General features: G+C 42.9%; 1 protein-coding gene across 1 annotated transcript in view; it reads left to right on the forward strand.

Annotated features, from left to right (window-relative positions):
• The window catches only part of LOC137385117 (NACHT, LRR and PYD domains-containing protein 3-like), a 112,029-nt gene that overhangs the window by 82,540 nt on the left and 12,519 nt on the right, over positions 1-16,970 (forward strand). The window contains exons 9-11 of the mRNA XM_068059907.1: positions 1,090-1,256; positions 13,783-13,954; positions 14,060-14,125. Of these exons, the coding sequence (XP_067916008.1) occupies positions 1,090-1,256; positions 13,783-13,954; positions 14,060-14,125 (405 nt within the window). The remainder of the gene's footprint in view (positions 1-1,089; positions 1,257-13,782; positions 13,955-14,059; positions 14,126-16,970) is intronic.

Here is a 16,970-nt window from a genome sequence, read left to right on the forward strand (position 1 = left end):
TTCTTTCCTCCGTCCCTCCCTCAATTGAAAATACATAACTCAAATTAGAGATTTGTATATAAACAAATTACTTTTCCACTGAGGATCAAACGGTATATATATTCAAAGCTAAGAGGTGTCAATTACACTCATCCTGAACCATCAAGAGACATTGTTGAACTGTACGAAATTTTTACCTTCAAAAGGCAACCGTCTGCAAAGAAACAGAGATCTCAACAAGTCATCCAGATGACACATTCAAAAGGTGTCCAGCCAAGCGGGAGGAACTCTGCTATACCACAGCACAGAATTTAAAGTGAACATCAACTCAAGTCTGAAATATTAACTCCCAGAAAACCTACAGACATCTCGATAAGCTCAAGTGTACAAGAAATCCAGGCCTGCAACTTTAAATTGAAATACCCATCCACCAGAGAAGTTCCAACAGGTTTACTGTAAACCACAAACACCAACTTCACTTTGACCTACTTACCCCTTTCCCTCTCTATCTATTCCTCTGTATGAGTGTGTGAGTGAATGCGGACGTGACTGAGGTTACGACCACTTCAGGAATAGTGAAAAAATAAATATTTAATCTTCTGTTTTAAACCTACAAGAGAACCTGCCATTTGATTGTTTGTGTATTTGACCTAACGACACTCAGAGCACTAACACATCACTTTAACTAAACACGTTTGCGGTCAGTTGGAAGGTAAACATTGGGAACCACCCACACCCCTTATCACCTGTCAGTAATAACTAGAATCCCCAAATCACTTTCTCCATTTTCTTTAATACTTTTCCCTGAAGGTTTTGTGAATATTGAACATTCACCCTACCCATGTGTAGAGTATAAGGAGGTAAGTATTTTTTGTATCTATCCAAAGTAAGCATTATTTTCCAGTCATGTGCACAATATCTGAACACACATGACAGCTTTGTTGAGAATTATCAGTACAGATCTATGGAATGTAGCACATGTGGTATATCTGGGTTTTCAGAAGATGTTTGTCTCAGTGAAGGTTGCAGCCATTTGTTATAAGAGGAAATGTCGCAGGGTCTGGATAGAATGTCGATAATGTGTTTAGTTTTCTCCATTTGTGTTCACAGATCCGAACTCCACCATCACTGATTTCTTGACAAATTACGACGATTACCAGTTGTTCCAGTTGACAAAATTCTACCGGGACAGACTAGAACAGGCGATTGAAGAAGGAGTGGACGGAGTCAGCTCATTGTTAACATTTGAGAGACATTTCAGTGGACAAGAACATGGGGTAAGTGAGAGGGACACAGAATGAGTTTGGATTATTTAAACACCACAGAACTAACAGGATATCAGATCTTACAATCATAGAATGTCACAGAAGAGAAACAGGTTAAACAGGAAAGAAATGGATAAACCTGAACATATTATGAATCTGAAACAATGATATGAAGAGGTGAAAATACCCAGCGGGTATTACCGGCATTTCAAGAACAAAAACAAAAATCTTCAAATGGTTAAAATGTGAGACGCAAACAGGGAAACTAACCAGAAGCCAGCTATGGGGATTGAAAACCTGATATTGTGCAGGGTTTATTCTCCCCCACACATCACCAATTCCAACTTCAGTGCAGGCACAATCTGGGCAGCAGAACTTACTGTGGAGGGTCACTCCCCGGAAGAGCACTTTAGAAAATTCCATGCAAACAGCCTGTAATGTTCTGTTAGTTCCTTTTAACGGAAGAGAAGTAAATGGGAATGAAAATCAGACAGGGTATATAATGGACGATCGATCTGCTACCACCTGCACAAGTTGAAAAACTAGTCTAATCTCAAGCATTTGTTTACCACCCATTAACATTAATATCCACTCAATCTAGTCCCAATTTTATGATCATTCCCCATACTCTAGCTTTCCTACTTTTTCACACACCAACAGAATTCTCCTGAATAAACATTTGCCCACTTGCTACCACAATAGTATGAAGAACATTTTTCAAATTCAACCTGAATGCTTCAGATTTACCCAACTATTTGCTGTTTGGCCAATCAGTGAAAACTATCATCTATTTATTTCATCATAACTCTTCAGAATCTGAAGACCTGCAGCAACTCCTCACTGAATCTACTCACCCTTGAGTGGAATGAGCCCAAAGTTCTCAAATCCCTCACTGTAACAGTAATTCCACATTTCTCATTAGCAGCATCCTAGTCAATCTGCATGTCAGTTTTTTCCTGATGCCTTTATTTCCTATAAATGGAAAGTCCAAAAAGGTACAGAACTGAGGAAATTTCCTGGCCCTGTGCTCTTGCTGTGGAACCTCACTGCAGAGAAATAGCAGGAAATTGAGCTCATTCAGTCTGTAATTTCCTGCCTCTGTGTTCTTGCTGTGGAACACCACACCCCGGAGGAACATCAGGAAATTGAACATATTCTGTCAGTTATTTTGAGATAAATGGATTGACTTCTGCTCCATTTTGGTTATGGAAAGCTAAAGCTTGCCTCCCCGACCTGAACCCGAACAAACCCGAGTACCTGTGTCGGATTCGTGTTGGGTCTATATTCTGTGTCCAGGTTCGGGTCGGGTGGGGTTCGGGTTGGCTGTCGTCGGGTTTTGTTTTGTCTTGTTTTCTTTTTAATCTACATTTTGATGCGATTTTGTTTCTGTACTAATAACCTGTTTGATATTTTCAGGTCGGGTTGGGCATGAAAAAAAAATTGAAGGACTCGAACCGGGGTCGAGCTCGGGTTGGCAGTGGTTGGGTCGGGCCCAATCAGGTTTTAATTTTATACCCGAGCCAGGCTTTGCGGAAAGCATGACTGGGGGATAAAATTTTGTCGATTCATGTTTTTTAGAAGCAGCTGGATTTTGCAGTAGAAATAATAGTGAGGCTAACAGTGCTTGCCATTATTAACATTAAATCGGACAGTAACTTTCAGCTGCTGCACATGCCCAATTAAACACAGAAATCTCACAGTTTCTGTCTGAGATTCCGTGCTCCTCTAAAAGCTTCATTGATGATTTACCATTGAACTGTGTGAAGTTGCTGAATTTACTGGATACACATTAAATTGGTCAGAAAAAATGTTACAGCTTGTTCATTCCAGTGTAAGTAAATTTTTTAGCAGACTGATAAATCTTAATTACTGCTAAACAGCCTCTCTGGCATGGAAAAATAACTTTTACAATTGTGGAGTCTCGTTCCTTCAAATTTAAATTATCATTGGAGATTAAAGAAAATAAATGTATTTTTATAGTTTTTACTTTTTCTTGCTGTCTCTTTTCTCTCTCGATCTGATTATTCTTTCCCTCTTGTTATTGTGCTTTCTGTACCTGATGTGGCATTGAATTAAATATCCAAACTGACACTTCCTGCTTCAGACTCTGTGCTGTTCATGAACAAATTTTCAGTCTGACTGGTTAAGGATACACACTATCTTTCCCTGTTCACACAGGTCCCAGATGCTTTGTAAAGTAGTTTACCTGTTTTCAAGAGTTGACTGAGAAGAACCTCCATCACAAATGCCGATAAAATGTTGATGGGCAAGTGCCAGTGTGATGAATGACTGGTGCAGTACATTCACCACAGATCACAAGATGCGTCTCATTGTTCTTTTGCAGTTCATTTAGTTTGAATTTTCCTCAAGTTAAATATTGTCATGACAAATGACATTGTCATCTTCTTTTAACACAAAACCTGTCTCCTTGCTACTTTCCATCTCCCTCCATAACCACTGTTTGAGGCTGCAACTAAATGTCCATAAACTCTGTATCCTGTTTCCTCGGACTGGAGGAAGTTATATAGTGGGATTCCCCAGGGGTCTGTGTTGGGACCAGTGCTTTTCTTGATATGTATTAATGACCTAGGCTTGGGTGTACAGGACACAATTTCAAAATTTGTGGATGACAGAAAACTTGAAAGTATTGTGAACTGTGAAGAAGACAGTGAACTTCAAGAGGACATAGATAGACTGGTGGAATGGGTGGACAAGTAGCAGGTGAAATTTAATGCAGTGAAGTATAAAGTGATACATTTTTTCGAAAGAATGAGGAGAGACAATATAAAATAAAGAGTGAAATTCTAAATGAGGTGCAGGAGCAGAAGGATCTGAGGTGTATGTGCAGAAATAATTGAAGGTTGAGAAAGGAGTTCACAAAGCATAGAAGATCCTGGGATATATAAATCAGGGCACAGAGTACAAGTACAAGGGTGTTATGATAAACTTGTATAAAACACTGGTTCAGCCTCACCTGGATATTGTGTCCAGTTCTGGTCACCACCCTTTCGGAGAATGTGAAGACATTAAAGAGGGTGCAGAGAAGATTCAGGAGAATGGTTCCAGGGATGAGGAACTTCAATTATATGGATAGATTGGAGAAGCTGGAGATGTTCTGCTTAGAGAAGAGAAGGTTGAGAGGAGATTGTTCAAAATCATGAGGGGTCTGGACAGAGTAGATAGGGAGAAATTACTCCTGTCGGCAGAGGATCGAGAACCAGAGGACACTGATTGAAGGTGATTGGTACAAGAAGCAACAGTGACATGAGGAAGAAGTTTTTTTATGCAGTGAGTGGTTAGGATCTGGAATACACTGTCTGAGAGTGTGGTTGAGGCAGATTCATTTGAGGCTTTCAAAAGAGAATTGAATAATTATCTGAAGAGATGAAAAGAGAAAGGCTACGGAGAAAAGATGGGGAAGTGGGACTAGGTCAGTTGGTCTTGCAAAAAGCTGGCATGAACCCGATGGACAAATGGCCTCCTGTCCTGCAATCTGTTCTATGATACTGTGATTCTATTCCCTGTCAAACTGAGCTTTCGATCCCATATACTCCACATGATAAATACCCCATACCTCTATCTCCATTATATTGCCTGACTCAACTCCTATCTTAGCCCATCTGCTGAGTAAACCATCACCCTTGCCTAAGTCATTAAACTCGATTATTTAAATAATTCCCTGACCAGCCTCCCGACTGTCACATTCTGTAAACTTCAGTTCATCTAAAACTCTGCTGCCTGTTCCCTGTCCTGCCCACGTCCTGCTCAGCTACCACTCGTTTGCTCAATCACTTATTGTGTTTCCTGATTCTCTAATGACTCCAGTTCAGATGAAATGTCATTGATCTGAAATGTTAACTCTGTTTCTGTCTCCACAGATGCTGCTTGACCTGCTGAGTATTTTCCACACATTCAGTTTTTTATTTCTGACTCCAATTTAAAATTCCCCATTTCCAATTTAAATACCTTCATTGTCTTGCCCTTCCCTATTCTCTGTAAACTGCTCTATCCCTGTAAACTTCTGATGCCACTGGAATTCACTGTTCCCTCTTACACTGGCCTCTGTGCACTCACCCAGCACCTAGTTCTTTGCCTTACCAATGGTGACCAGAGATGGTAATGCCATTGAATGAGGAAGTAAAGTGTTTAAACTGTCTCTTATTGGAGGCAGAGAGTAGAAGTAGGAAGGTAAAGAGCATCAGTGTGTGGCTTCAGGCATGGTGCAGGAGGGAGGGATTTAGATTATTGTGCCAGGGCGTGGGCCAGGGGGCACCTATTCAAAAGGGAAGAATTGTACCTCGATCGGACTAAATTGGTAGGGGAATTGACACCAGCGTATAGAAGTAGAAAAGAGGAGTAAGGTGCATAAAGGAACATAACCTAAGAAATAGGAGCAGGAGTAGGCCATTCAGCCCTTGGATCCCACTCTGCCATTCAATGAGATAATGGCTGATCTACTTCAACACCATTTTCCTGCACTATTCCCATATCCCTTGATGTTTTCAATATGTAGAAATCTGTCAATATCAGTCTTGAACATACTCAATGACTGAGCCTCCACTGCCCTCTGGGGCAGAGAATTGCAAAGATTCACCACCCTCTGAGTGAAGAAATTCCTCCTCATCTCAGTCCTAAATGGTCTTCCCCTTATTCTGACACTGTATGTCCCCTGTTGTTCGACTCCCAGCCAGGGGAATTATTCTTTCTGCATCTATCCTTTTGAGCCCTGTAAGAATTTTGTATGTTGAATGAGATCACCTCTCATTCTTCTAAATTCGACAGGATAAAGGCCCAGTCTATTAAAACTTTCTTCATCGGGCAAACCCTCCATCCCAGGAATTAGTGTGGTAAATCTTTGTGACACTCCCTCCATGGCAAGTATATCTTTCCTTAGGTAAGGAGACCAAATTATACACACTACTCCAGGAGCGGTCTCACCAAGGCTGTATATAATTACAATAAGACATCTTTACTCCGATGCTCAAATCTTCACATAATAAAGGCCATTATACCATTTGCCTTCTTCATTGCTTGCTGTACCTGCATTTTAGCTTTCAGTGACTCATGAACACGGACACCCAAGTCCCTTTGAAATTTAGCACTTCCCAGCCTCTCACCATTTAAGAAATACTCTATTTCTGTTTTCCTACCAAAGTGTGAAAAACCTCACATTTCTCCACATTGTATTCCATCTGCCAAGTTTTTGTCCACTCACCAAACCCCCTTGAAACATCTTTGCATCCTCCTCACAACTCAAACTCCCACCTAGTTTTGTGTCATCTGTAAACTTGGAAATATTACATTTAATCCCCACATCCAAATGAGAGTAATAAGAGTCTTGGGTAGTTTTTTAAAAATCATTTCAGGGGATGTGGGTTTTGCTGGCTAGGCTAGCATTTATTGCCCATCTCTAATTTCCCATGAGAAGGTGGTGGTGAGCTGCCTTCTGGAACCACTGCAGTCTATGTGGGGTAGGTACACCCACAGTGCTGTTCGGAAGGGAGTTCCAGGATTTTGACCCAGTGACAGTGAAGGAACAGCAATATAGTTCCAAGTCAGGATGGTGTGTGACTTGGACGGGAACTTGCAGGTGGTGGTGTTCCCACGCATCTGCTGCCCTTGTCCTTCTATGTGGTAGAGGTCGGGGGTTTGGAAGGTGTTGCCTGAGTAGCCTTGGTGCATTGCTGCAGTGCATCTTGTAGATGGTACACACTGCTGCCACTGTGCGTCGGTGGTGGAGCGAATGAATGTTTGTTGACGGGGTGCCAATCAAGTGGGCTGCTTTGTCTTGGATGGTGTCGAGCTTCTTGGGTGTTGTTGAAGCTGCACCCATCCATGCAAGTGGAGAGTATTCCATCACACTCCTGACTTGTGCCTTGTCGATGGTGGACAGGCTTTGAAGAGTCAGGAGGTGAGTTATTAGCCACAGGATTCCTAGCCTCTGACCTGCTCTTGTAGCCACAGTATTTATATGGCTACCCCAGTTTAGTTTCTGGTCAATGGTAACCCCAGGATGTTGATAGTGGGGATTCCATTGAATGTCAAGGGGAGATGGTTAGATTCTCTCTCGTTGGAGATGGTCATTGCCTGGCACTTGTGTGACACAAGTGTTACTTACCATTTATCAGTCCAAGCCTGAATATTGTCCAGGTCTTCCTGCATTTCGACATGGACTGCTTCAGTATCTGAGGAGTCACAATCATGAGTGATCATCCCCACTTCTGACCTTATGATTGAAGAAAGGGCATTGATGAAGCAGCTGAAGATGGTTGGGCCTGAGGAACTCCTGCAGTGATGTCCTGGAGCTGAGATTATCGACCTCCAAAAACCACAACCATCCTCCTTTGTGCTAAGTAAGACTCCAACCAGTGGAGAGATTTCCCCTTCATTCCCATTGACACCTGATTTGCTAAGGCTCCTTGATGCCATACTCGGTCAAATGCTGCCTCGATGTCCAGGGCAGTCATTCTCACTTCACCTCTGGAGTTCAGCTCTTTTGTCCATGTTTGAACTAAGGCTGTAATGATGTCAGGAGCTGAGTGGCCCTGGCAGAACCCAAACTGAGTATCAGTGAGCAGGTTATTGCTGAGCAAGTCCCGATGGACAGCACTGTCGACAATACCTGGCATCACTTTACTGATGATCGAGAGTAGACTGATGGGGCGGTAATTGGCCGGGTTGGGTTCGTCTTGCTTTTTGTTTACAGGGCATATGGGCATTTTGCCACATTGCCAGGTAGATGCCAATGTTGCAGCTGTACTGGAACAACTTGGCTAGGGGTGTGGCAAGTTCTGGAGCACAGATCTTCAGTACTATTGCTAGAATGTTGTCAGTGCCCATAGCCTTTTCAGAATCCGGTGCTTTCAGTCATTTCTGAATATCACACAGTGAATAGAACTGGCTGAAGACTGGGATCTTTGATGCTGGAGACTTCAGGAGGAGACTGAGATGGATCATGCACTCAGCACATCTGGGTGAAGATTGTTGCAGATGCTTCAGCCTTATCTTTCACACTGCAGGGAAGGAAGTAGTACCATGTTAGATAGGAACAGACTAAGAAGGACAATGAAGAATACAAGGACAGGTTTGTAATGCATGTATGTAAATGCACAAAGTGTGGTGAATAATGTTGGTAAGCTCCAAGCACAAATAGCCGCGTGGGAAGAAAATGTAGTGGCAATAACGGAAATGTGGCTTAAAACCTTGAGGACTGGGTGCTTAATATTCAAGGATACCAACTGTTCAGAAAAGACAGAGAAGGAAAAAAGGGAGGTGGGGTGGCAGTGCTGAATAGGAAAGATATTGTATTGTTGGAAAGAGAGGATTTCCTTGAGGGGGGAAGGTCAGAATCCATTTTGTTAGAGTTGAGAAGCATAAAGTGCAAGCTCATGCTACTGGGGGGCGGGGTGGGGGGTGGTGGGGTAATCTATGTGCATCCAAATAGTGAGGAAAGACAGAGGAGCAAATCTGCAGGGAAATCAGAGATGTGAAAGAACTATAGAATGGTGATATTGGGGGACTCAAATTACCCAAATATCAATTGGGATAATTTTGGAGTAAAGGGTAAGGAGGCAGAGGAATTTATGAAACGTGTTCAGGAAACAACTAGAATATTGCATCCAGTTCTGGTCACCACACTTTAGGAAGGATGTGAGGGTCCTTGAGGGGATGCAGTGGAGATTTACCAGAATGGTTCCAGGAATGAGCAAAGAGACTGACGTGGGATTTGATAGAAGTGTATAAGATTAAGACAGGTTTAGATAAGGTAGACAAAGAAAAGGTTTTCCCATTAGCTGATGGTACAAGGACTGGAGGACACAGATTTAAGGTTTTTGACAAGAGATACGGGGGGATGTGAGGAAGAGGTCTTTTTATGCCGCAAGTGGTATTGACCTGGAACTCGCTGCCAACAGTGGTGGAAGGGGAGGTGGTTAATAATTTTCAAAGGAAATTGGATGGGTACTTTTGCAGAATAAAGTTGGGAAATGGAGATAGAGTGAGGGAATGGGACTGATTAGATTGGTCTACAGAGAGCTGGCATGGAATCGATGGGCCGAACGGCCTACGTCTGTGCTGTTATGACCCTGTAGTTATTTCCTGGTCTTCTGGGCCTTGAATGTTACATTTCCAGTTGTCAGCCTAAGTCTGGATAATGTTTAGGTTTTGTTGCATGTAGTTGGAGATGGTTGGGCCGAGAATGGTACCCTGGAAACCCCTGCAGCGATGGCCTGAGACTGAGATGATTGTCCTCCAAAATTACACAAGGAATGACCGCAGCCAGTGGAGAGATCCGCCTGATTTGCATTGACCAGTTTTACTGGGACTCCTTGGTGCCACGCTCAGTTGGATGTTGATATCAAGGGCAGTCACTCTCATCTCACCTCTGATATTCTGCTGTTTGGTCCATGTTTGGACCAAGGCTGTAAGACTGAGTGGGCCTGGTGGAACCCAAACTGAATATCAATGAACAGGTTACTGGTGAGTAAGTACTGCATCAACAACATCAACTGATATTTATCTCGGCCATTAACATAATGAAACATCCCAAGACGCTTCACAGGAGCATTATAAAACAAAATGTGACAGTGAGCCACATAAGGAGATATTAGAGCAGATGACCAAAATCTTGGCCAAACAAGCAGGTTTTGAACAGTGTCTTAAAGGAGTAAAATGAGGTAGAGTAGAGTTTGTGGTGGGGCCAGAAGACAATAGCTTCTGTCTTCTCAATATTTAATTGAAGGAAATTCCTGGTGTGGCAGAGCTGGGTGTTGTCTCTGTACATATGGAAACTGTTGCCGTGCCTTCGGATGATGTTGCCAAGGTGCAGCATGTAGATGAGAAATAGGAAGGGGCCAAGGATAGCTCCTTGGGTAGGGACACAAAGGTAACGGTGCGGGAGTGGGAAGGGAAGCCATTGCAGATGATTCTCTGGTGATGATTAGATCGATAAGAATGGAACTGGGTGAGTGCAGTCCCACCCAGCTGGATGACGATGGAGAGAGATTAGTGGAGGACGGCATGGTCAACTATGTGAAAGACTGTGACAGATCGAGAAGGGATAGTTTACCTTTGCCACAGTCACATAGAATGTCATTTGTGACTTTGATAAGTGTAATTTTGGTACTGTAGCAGGGGCGGAAACCTACTTGACCAGGTTAAAACATGGAGCTCCGGGAAAGATGGGCACAGACTTGGGAGGCAACAACACATTCAAGGACTTTGGAGAGGAGAGGCAGCTTGTAACTGGGGCAGGAATTTGCAAGGACAGAGGGTCAAGGGTTTTTTTTTAGGAGAGGAGCTTATGACAAATTTGAGGAGAATGGGGCAGAACCTGAAGGGAATATCAACTAACATGGGAGCCAGGAAGGGAAATGGTCTGGTTAGTAATTTAGTGGAAATAGGAGTGAGAGAGCAGGAGATGGCTCTTGTGGATAAGATGAGCTTGGAAAAGGTGAGCTCAGACAATGCATGAGGTGAGATAGGAAAGAAACTAGAGAAAGTTCAAGGCTAGGAAAGAAGGGTGTCTTCAGTGTGTTTAGATCCCCGTGGAGACCACCAAGAAACCAAAAGAATCAAATCCACCAACTGTCCCAAATTTAGGAAACAAAACCGGAATGGCCAAGATTGTTGGGACCAATAGCCTTTGCTTTGTCTGGTGTGCTCAGCCATTTCTTGATATCATGTGGAGTGAATCAAATTGGTTGGAAACTGAACATTTAAGTTCCCCACCTAGATTAGGTTCTGTGCATGTTATACCCTCAGTGCATCCTCCATGTACATTTTGACATGGAGCAGAACTAATTCTTCAGTTCCGGAGGATGGCAGGTTGTAATTAGCACGAGATTTCCATGCTCTAGTTTTACTGAATTCATGAGACTACATTGGGTCTGCAGTCAGTGTGGTAGATTCTCAGGGTCAGACCCAGCCGAGTGTATTCCACTGTGCCCCATTGCCAGTGCAACAGAACATACCCAGGGATGCTGTTGAAGGAGTCTGGGACGTTGGCCAATAAATGTGATTTCATGAGTATGACTTCACAGAATCACAGAATTGTTACAGTGCAGAAGGTGTCTGCACCAGCTCTCTGAATGAGCAATTCACCCAGTGCCATTCCTCTGCCTTCTCCCCATATTCCTGCACATTCTTCCTTTTCAGACAACAGTCTAATTCCCTTTTGAATGCCTTGATTGAACCTGCCTCCACCACTCTCTCAAGCAGTACATTCCAGATCCTAACCACTCGCTGCGTGAAGAAGTTTTTCCTCATGTCATTTTGCTTCTTTTGCAAATCACTTTAAATCTGTGTTGTTGTTCTCCATCTTTTCATGAGTGGGAATAGTTTACCACATCCACTCTTTCCAGAACCCTCATGATTTTGAATACCTCTATCAAATCTCCACTCAGCCTTCTCTTCAAAGAAAACACTCCCAACTTCTTCAATGTATCTTCATAACTGAAGTTCCTCATCCCTGGAACCATTCTCATGAATCTTTTCTGCACCCTCTTTGATGCCTTCACATCATTCCCAAGATGCAATACCCAGAACTGGATGCAGTGCTCCAGCTGAAGCTGAACTGGTGACTTATACAAGTTCAGCATAATCTCCTTGCTCTTGTACTCTATACCCCTATTAATAAAGCCCAAGATACTGTGTGCTTTATTAACTACTCTCACAACTTGTCCTGCCACCTTCAGTGAGTTATGCACTTTTACCCCCAGGTCCCTCTGTTCTTTCCTCTTTCACCTCTTTAGAGTTGTACCCTTTGTTATATTGTCTCTCCATGTTCTTCCTATCAAAATGAATCACTTCCCATTTCTCCACATTGAACTTCATCTGCCACTTGATCGCCCATCCCTGTGCCCTGGACACCAAGGTCTAGGCCATTCATATATATCAGGAAAAACAAGCGTACCAACACTGACCCCTGGGGATCCTCGCTACAAACCTTCCTCCAGCCTGAAGAACATCCATTAACTACTATTCTATGTCCTGTCACTCAGCTAATTTCATATCCACGTTGCTACTGTCCCTTTTATTCCATGAGCCATAATTATTCTCTGAAGTCTGTTGAGTGGCATCGTATCAAATGCCTTCTGGAAGTCCATGTACACCACATCAACAACATTGGCCCCATCTCTGTTACCTCTTCAAAAAAGCCAGCAAGTTGGTTAAATATGATTTCCCTTAACAAATATGTGTTGGCTTTCCTTAATTAACTCACCTTACCCGAATTATTGTTTCTAGGAGTTTCCCCACCACTGAAGTTAAACTGACTGGCCTGTAGTTGCTGGGCTTTTTGTTATCCTTTTTTGAACAAAGGTTTAACATTTGGAACTCTTGTTATGACCGAGTTGGAAGGAGTGCACTGTTTATTCTTGTGCTGCTTCTCCATGGGTCACAACATATATTTACTTTTTTTCCCACTTACCAATCTGGTCAATCGGAGACTCTATTTGTATCCCAGAATTAAAACACACCAACCAGGTTTCTTTAATAAACAACAAAAGTATCAGTTTATTATAAAACAAGTCTTAACCATTAATGAAATAAAGCATCAACACACAGATTGAAATATTGAAGTACCCTTTTTACCTTAGACACACACACACACACACACACACACGTCAACCGGAAAAATAAAAAGGATTGTTGTTTAGAGCTCTATTACAAAAATAAACAGCCAAAAATAACCCACTTCAGCTGAATACTTGCTCAATCTTAAAGAAGAATAGATGAAATCTGTTGTGTTCCAAAACTGGCATACAGTCTAGCTCCGAATACACATAGACAGGTCACTGGGATCTTTTACAACAATTCTTTCCAGGTGGCTTTGAGAATTAATTTAGCAGGCTTTTCTTCCAAGACAGGAGACGAGATGAGTTGACACCGTGGACTTTTCAGAGAGGTGCTGGAAAGCTGAGCTGGGTTGTGGCCTTCTCATCCTTCTTTGGAAATTCTCTTCTCTCCTCTCCTTGGGAATTCTCATCTCTCCTTGGAAGTTCTCTTACTTTTTATACAACTCAACACCAAATCAAAATCATTTAAAAGCAAAACCGACAACAGGAGTTGACCCCCATCAATCTCTCTAGGTGTCCAAAGTTCTCTGCTGTTTATTGAGCTGGAAGTCGGGTCGTTTCCCAGAAAACCATGTTGTTGCTAGAAGTCAGGTTTGTTCCCGAAAAGGCCTGTTTTCCTTAGAAGGCCTCTCAGTGCCCCTTTTAAAAATGTTTCCAGGGTCTGTTTTTCAAATCAAGTGGCCTTTACATGACTCCCATTGAAAACCCCAAAATTTAACATTTCTTCAATCTTTAACAAACGAATCGTCAAAAATGTATTTAACAAAACACAGAGTCTTGTGTAGTCAGATGTTTCTAAAGTATTCTGCTCGTGTTCAGAATGGATCAATACCCAGCCCAGTGACTGCTTTCTGTGCTGAAAACCACTGGGAGATATCATCATTGAGCAGATTCTTTCCTTCTCATTCTCCATGTGTGTCTTTCACTCCCCTCCTCAATGTAATCATTATTATTCTTTACAGAAGATCACTGAACTCACAGAGAAGGGAAACCGGGCGGACAGTTCCAAACTTCTCCTCAATCTGGTGATGGAGAAAGGCTCTCAGGCCCGAAGGGTGATGTGGGAATCCTTTGTGAAAATGTGCCACAGATTACCAAAGTTGGACAAAATACTGAAAGAAATACAGGAACTCGGTACGGTAAAATCACACACTGAATTCAACTTCAGATTTCAACACTGCAGAATTTACTGTAATATTACACAAATCTGATTTCACGAAATCTAAATAATTTAAACAGGTTCTGATCCATTTGACTATATGAATATCGCACAAAGTTTATCCGAAGTACCCGGTCAACTGAAAGGTAAGTGATGATACAGAGATTTCAAACTGTTTATTTCACTTTTGAGAATCAGAATGTTTGACTGCATCCGTTTGTCAGAATCCGGGAATCAAATTCAAAGAATGTGGGAGCAGGATTGAACGTTGTTTAAATTTGTCATCAATCCTCATGTATTCTGCATAGATTCAAGTTTCAATTTGTACAACTTCTGATGTTTGCTGTAAATATGTGGACTTGACATTATTTCACTCAATCCAGTTGCATCACTTTCAGTCCATCTGGTCCACATCGGTTCTTTATAGAGCAATCCAATCAGTCCCATTCCCCGGCTCTATCCCCATTGCCTCTTAAGTTTATTTCCCTCAAATGCCCATCCGATTTCCTTTTGAAATCATTGATCGTCTCTGCTTCCGCCACCTTCATAGGCAGCGAGTTCCAGGTCATTACCACTCACTGAGTGAAAATATTTTTCCTCACATTCCCCTGCATTTCTTGCCTAATATTTAAATCTGAGTACACAGTCTTGGAGACAATCAGCTCATGGGAATAACTTTTCTCTGTCTACCCTGTCCAAACCCGTCTATCAAATCTCCCCTCAATCTCCTTTTGTTCCAAGGAGAACAACCCCTGCTTCTCCAACCTGACCTTGTAGCTAAAATCCATCATCCCTGGAATCATTCTGGTAAATTTCCTCTGCACCCTCTCAAGGACCCTCACATCCTTCTTTAAGTTTGGTGACCAGAACTGGCTGCAATACTCCAGTTGTGGCCTAACCAGAGCTTTATAAACGTTCAGCATAATTTCCCTGCTTTTGTACTCATTACCTCTATTTAAGAAGCCCAAGATCCCACATGCTTTGTAATGTGATAATAACCAGATAATCTGCTTTTGTGATGTTGGTTGAGGGATAAATATTGGCCAGGACACTGGACATAACTGCCCTGGTCATCTTCAAAGTAGTGCTACATTTTGTACATTTACTAGAGAGGGTAGATGGGCTTTGGTTTAACGTCTCATCAGAAAAGCGGCCCCTCTGGCAGTGCAGCACTCCCTCAGTACTGCACTGGAGTGTCAACTTGAATTTTATGCTCAAGTTCTGGAATTGGACTTAAACCACAGCCTTCTGACTCAGAGCAAGTGACCTACCAACTGAGACACTGCTGATACCATTCAGTATTGACCTGGGCACCAGATATGACCAGCCCAGTCGACCCTGCAAAGTGCTTCTCACTGACATCTGGGGAATTGTGCCAAAATTGGGAGACTGTCCCCCAGGCTAGTCAAACTACAGCCTGAAATAGTCATAGTTACGTCATCATATATCTCAGTCAATGGTCCAGATTCCTCCATCACAATCACTGGATATGTCCAGTCCCACCGACAGGACAGACCCATCACAGGTGGTGGCACAGTGTGACACAGTCAGGAGGGATTGGCCCTGGGAGCTCTCAACATTGACTCCAGATCCCTTGAATTCTCAATCAGGTTACATATAGACAAGGAATTATCCTGCTGATTACCACCTACCGCCTTCCCTCGGCTGATGAATTACTGTTCCTCCATGTTGAAGAAACACTGAGAAGAGATGACACAGAATGTATTCTGAATGGGGCACTTCAGTGCAGCAGCACTGCTGACCGAGCTGGCTATGTCCTGAGGGACATAACTGCCAGACGGAGCCTGTGGCAGGTGGGAGAACCAACACGCAGTAAAAACCAGCTTGGCATCGTCTTCACCAATCTACCTATTGCAGATGCATCTGTCCATGACAGTATTGGTAGGAGTGACAACCACACAATCCTTGAGGAGTAAATCCCATCTTCAAACTGAGGACCCCCTCCATCGTGCTGTCGGGCAACTACCATAGTGTTGAATGTAATAGTTTCAGAACAGATCTAACAACACAAATTTGGGCATCCCTGAGACACTGTGGAGCATCAACAGTAGCAGAACTGTATTCATAGAAACATAGAAAAAAGGAGCAGGAGTAGGCCATTCGGCCATTCAAACCTGCTCCGCCATTCATTATGATCACGGCTGATCATCCAACTCAGTAACCTGTTCCCGCTTTCGCTCCATACCCTTTGATCCCTTTAGATCCAAGAGCTATATCTAACTCCTTCTTGAAAACATACAATGTTTTGGCCTCAATTGCTTTCTGTGGTAGCGAATTCCACAGGTTCACCACTGTCTGGGTGAAGAAATTTCTCCTCATCTCAGTCCTGAATGGTTTACCCGTATCCTTAGACTATGACCCCTGGTTCTGGACTTCCCCACCATAGGGAACATCCTTCCTGCATCTACCCTGTCAAGTCCTGTTCGAATTTTATAGGTTTCTATGAGATTCCCTCCTCACTCTTCTGAACTCCAGCGAATATCATCCTAACCAACTCAATCTCTTTTCATACGTCAGTCCTGCCATCCCAGGAATCAGTCTGGTAAACCTTTTCTGCACTCCCCCTATAGCAAGAACATCCTTCCTCAGATAAGGAGACCAAAACAGCGCACAATATTCCAGGTGTGGCCTCACCAAGGCCCTGTATAATTTCAGCAAGACATCCCTGCTCGTGTACTCGAATCCTCTCGATATGGAGGCCAACATACCATTTGCCTTTTTTACCGCCTGTTACACCTGCATGCTTACCTTCAGCGACTGGTGTACGAGAACACCCAGGTCTCGCTGCATATTCCCCTCTCTCAGTTTATAGCCGTTCAGATGATAATTTGCCTTCCTGTTTTTGCTACCAAAGTGGATAACATTATATGGATCTCCAAATTATACTGCATCTGCCTAGCATTAGCCCATTCACTCAACTTGTCCAAATCACCCTGAAGCCTCTCTGCATTGTCCTCACAACTCACCCTC

This window comes from Heterodontus francisci, chromosome 28 (assembly GCF_036365525.1).
Source record: "Heterodontus francisci isolate sHetFra1 chromosome 28, sHetFra1.hap1, whole genome shotgun sequence".
Classification (NCBI taxonomy): domain Eukaryota; kingdom Metazoa; phylum Chordata; class Chondrichthyes; order Heterodontiformes; family Heterodontidae; genus Heterodontus; species Heterodontus francisci.